The 5,000-nt window shown below is 43.2% G+C and overlaps 1 protein-coding gene across 1 annotated transcript in view; it reads left to right on the forward strand.

Annotated features, from left to right (window-relative positions):
- The window catches only part of LOC139374562 (prominin-1-A-like), a 51,024-nt gene that overhangs the window by 20,131 nt on the left and 25,893 nt on the right, over positions 1-5,000 (forward strand). Inside the window, exons 8-9 of the mRNA XM_071115558.1 lie at positions 947-970; positions 1,916-2,133. Coding sequence (XP_070971659.1) covers positions 947-970; positions 1,916-2,133 — 242 coding nt within the window. The remainder of the gene's footprint in view (positions 1-946; positions 971-1,915; positions 2,134-5,000) is intronic.

Consider the following 5,000-nt stretch of genomic DNA (forward strand, 5'->3'; position numbering starts at 1 on the left):
CTTATAATACCTCGTTACTGCTAGAACAGTTATAACATTATAATACCTCGTTACTGCTACAACATTATAATACCTCGTTACCGCTACAACATTATAACATTATAATACCTTGTTACTGCTACAACAGTTATAGCATTATAATACCTCGTTACTGCTACAACATTATAATACCTTGTTACCGCTACAACATTATAACATTATAATACCTTGTTACTGCTACAACAGTTATAGCATTATAATACCTCGTTACTGCTACAACATTATAATACCTTGTTACTGCTACAACAGTTATAGCATTATAATACCTCGTTACTGCTACAACATTATAATACCTCGTTACCGCTACAACATTATAATACCTTGTTACTGCTACAACATTATAATACCTTGTTACTGCTACAACATTATAATACCTTGTTACTGCTACAACAGTTATAGCATTATAATACCTCGTTACTGCTACAACAGTTATAACATTATAATACCTTGTTACTGCTACAACATTATAACATTATAATACCTTGTTACTCCTACAACAGTTATAACCTTATAATACCTTGTTACTGCTACAACATTATAATACCTTGTTACTGCTACTACAGTTATAGCATTATAATACCTTGTTACTGCTACAACATTATAATACCTCGTTACTGCTACAACATTATAATACCTCGTTACTGCTACAACATTATAATACCTCGTTACTGCTACAACATTATAATACCTCGTTACTGCTACAACATTATAATACCTCGTTACTGCTACAACATTATAACATTATAATACCTCGTTACTGCTACAACAGTTATAACATTATAATACCTCGTTACTGCTACAACAGTTATAACATTATAATACCTCATTACTGCTACAACAGTTATAACACGTGGTCTTAGTTCTTCTGTCATGTTGACGTCTGTCTCTGTGTTCTTCTGTTTCCAAGGCAAAGTGGAGAACGCCGTTAAAGGTAACAACATAATAGAAGTGTTTTTTAACCTCTCAGACTGGTCGCCAATGGTGTCAGTATTAGAACTGACCTCCAGTCAGTGGTGTCAGTATTAGAACTGACCTCCAGTCAGTGGTGTCAGTATTAGAACTGACCTCCAGTCAGTGGTGTCAGGATGAGAACTGACCTCCAGTCAGTGGTGTCAGGATGAGAACTGACCTCCAGTCAGTGGTGTCAGGATGAGAACTGACCTCCAGTCAGTGGTGTCAGAATGAGAACTGACCTCCAGCCAGTGGTGTCAGGATGAGAACTACCCTCCAGTCAGTGGTGTCAGTATTAGATCAGTGGTGTGTCATGCCCTCACCTCACGCGACCTCCTCTCCTCTCCTCTCCTCTCCTCTCCTCTCCTCTCCTCTCTTCTCCTTTCTTCTCTCCTCTCCTCTTCTACCCTCTCCTCTTCTCTCCTCTCCTCTCCTCTCCTCTCCTCTCCTCTCCTCTCCTCTCCTCTTCCTACCCCCTCATCTCCTCCTCTCCCTCTCCTCTCCTCTCCTCTCCTCTCCTCTCCTCTCCTCTCCTCTCCTCTCCTCTCCTCTCCTCTCCTCTCCTCTCCTCTCCTCTCTCTCCTCTCCTCTCCTCTCCTCTCTTCTCTTCTCTTCTCTTCTCTTCTCTTCTCTTCTCCTCTTCTACCCCCTCATCTCCTCCTCTCCTCTCCTCTCCTCTCCTCTCCTTTCTCCTCTCCTCTCCTCTCCTCTCTTCTCCTTTCTCCTCTCATATCCTCTTCTACCATCTCCTCTCCTCTTCTACCCTCTCCTCTCCTCTCCTCTCCTCTTCTACCCCCTCATCTCCTCCTCTCCTCTCCTCTCCTCTCCTCTCCTCTCCTACCCTCTCCTCTCCTTTCTCATCTCATCTCCTCTCCTCTTCTACCACCTCCTCTCCTCTCCTCTCCTCTCCCCCTGTCCTCTGTAGCTCTGCGTGAGTCTAAGGAGGCGTTGGAGAGTGTTAGTTCTTCGTTGGATGTTCTTCATGAGGGAACGTCTCGTCTGGCGCTCCGTCTGACGTATGAACGGACCTCCCTGTCCAACACCCTGTCTGATCCGGCCTGCACTAACGGAGCTGTGTCACGCACCTGCAACAACATCCGCATTACACTCCCACAGCTGGGAATCAACAGCAACTTCTCTGGGGTACGTACACACCTGCTACAACATCCGCATTACACTCCCACAGCTGGGAATCAACAGCAACTTCTCTGGGGTACGTACACACCTGCTACAACATCCGCATTACACTCCCACAGCTGGGAATCAACAGCAACTTCTCTGGGGTACGTACACACCTGCTACAACATCCGCATTACACTCCCACAGCTGGGAATCAACAGCAACTTCTCTGGGGTACGTACACACCTGCTACAACATCCGCATTACACTCCCACAGCTGGGAATCAACAGCAACTTCTCTGGGGTACGTACACACCTGCAACAACATCCACATTACACTCCCACAGCTGGGAATCAACAGCAACTTCTCTGGGGTACGTACACACCTGCAACAACATCCACATTACACTCCCACAGCTGGGAATCAACAGCAACTTCTCTGGGGTACGTACACACCTGCTACAACATCCGCATTACACTCCCACAGCTGGGAATCAACAGCAACTTCTCTGGGGTACGTACACACCTGCTACAACATCCACATTACACTCCCACAGCTGGGAATCAACAGCAACTTCTCTGGGGTACGTACACACCTGCTACAACATCCACATTACACTCCCACAGCTGGGAATCAACAGCAACTTCTCTGGGGTACGTACACACCTGCAACAACATCCACATTACACTCCCACAGCTGGGAATCAACAGCAACTTCTCTGGGGTACGTACACACCTGCTACAACATCCGCATTACACTCCCACAGCTGGGAATCAACAGCAACTTCTCTGGGGTACGTACACACCTGCTACAACATCCGCATTACACTCCCACAGCTGGGAATCAACAGCAACTTCTCTGGGGTACGTACACACCTGCTACAACATCCGCATTACACTCCCACAGCTGGGAATCAACAGCAACTTCTCTGGGGTACGTACACACCTGCAACAACATCCGCATTACACTCCCACAGCTGGGAATCAACAGCAACTTCTCTGGGGTACGTACACACCTGCTACAACATCCGCATTACACTCCCACAGCTGGGAATCAACAGCAACTTCTCTGGGGTACGTACACACCTGCAACAACATCCGCATTACACTCCCACAGCTGGGAATCAACAGCAACTTCTCTGGGGTACGTACACACCTGCAACAACATCCGCATTACACTCCCACAGCTGGGAATCAACAGCAACTTCTCTGGGGTACGTACACACCTGCTACAACATCCGCATTACACTCCCACAGCTGGGAATCAACAGCAACTTCTCTGGGGTACGTACACACCTGCTACAACATCCACATTACACTCCCACAGCTGGGAATCAACAGCAACTTCTCTGGGGTACGTACACACCTGCAACAACATCCGCATTACACTCCCACAGCTGGGAATCAACAGCAACTTCTCTGGGGTACGTACACACCTGCTACAACATCCACATTACACTCCCACAGCTGGGAATCAACAGCAACTTCTCTGGGGTACGTACACACCTGCTACAACATCCACATTACACTCCCACAGCTGGGAATCAACAGCAACTTCTCTGGGGTACGTACACACCTGCAACAACATCCACATTACACTCCCACAGCTGGGAATCAACAGCAACTTCTCTGGGGTACGTACACACCTGCTACAACATCCACATTACACTCCCACAGCTGGGAATCAACAGCAACTCCTCTGGGGTACGTACACACCTGCTACAACATCCACATTACACTCCCACAGCTGGGAATCAACAGCAACTTCTCTGGGGTACGTACACACCTGCAACTCCATTCAAACTACACACTAAACATGCTAAACACTAAACATGCTAAACACTAAACATGCTAAACACTAAACATGCTAAATACTAAACATGCTAAACACTAAACATGCTAAACACTAAACATCCTAAATACTAAACATGCTAAACACTAAACATGCTAAACACTAAACATGCTAAATACTAAACATGCTAAACACTAAACATGCTACATACTAAACATTAAACATGCTAAACACTGAACATGCTAAACACTAAACATGCTAAACACTAAACATGCTAAACACTAAACATGCTAAACACTAAACATGCTAAACACTAAACATGCTAAATACTAAACATGCTAAACACTAAACATGCTAAACACTAAACATGCTAAATACTAAACATGCTAAACACTAAACATGCTAAACACTAAACATGCTAAATACTAAACATGCTAAACACTAAACATGCTACATACTAAACATTAAACATGCTAAACACTGAACATGCTAAACACTAAACATGCTAAACACTAAACATGCTAAACACTAAACATGCTAAACACTAAACATGCTAAACACTAAACATGCTAAATACTAAACATGCTAAACACTAAACATGCTACATACTAAACATTAAACATGCTAAACACTGAACATGCTAAATCCTAAACATGCTAAACATTAAACATGCTAAACACTAAACATGCTAAATACTAAACATGCTAAACACTAAACATGCTAAATCCTAAACATGCTAAACATTAAACATGCTAAACACTAAACATGCTACATACTAAACATTAAACATGCTAAACACTGAACATGCTAAACACTAAACATGCTAAACACTAAACATGCTAAACATGCTAAACACTAAACATGCTAAACACTAAAAATGCTAAATACTAAACATGCTAAACACTAAACATGCTACATACTAAACATTAAACATGCTAAACACTAAACATGCTAAATACTAAACATGCTAAACACTAAACATGCTAAATCCTAAACATGCTAAACATTAAACATGCTAAACACTAAACATGCTAAATACTAAACATACTAAACATGCTAAACACTAAACACTGAACATGCTAAACATTAAACATGCTAA

This window comes from Oncorhynchus clarkii, chromosome 19 (genome assembly GCF_045791955.1).
Source record: "Oncorhynchus clarkii lewisi isolate Uvic-CL-2024 chromosome 19, UVic_Ocla_1.0, whole genome shotgun sequence".
Taxonomy (NCBI): domain Eukaryota; kingdom Metazoa; phylum Chordata; class Actinopteri; order Salmoniformes; family Salmonidae; genus Oncorhynchus; species Oncorhynchus clarkii.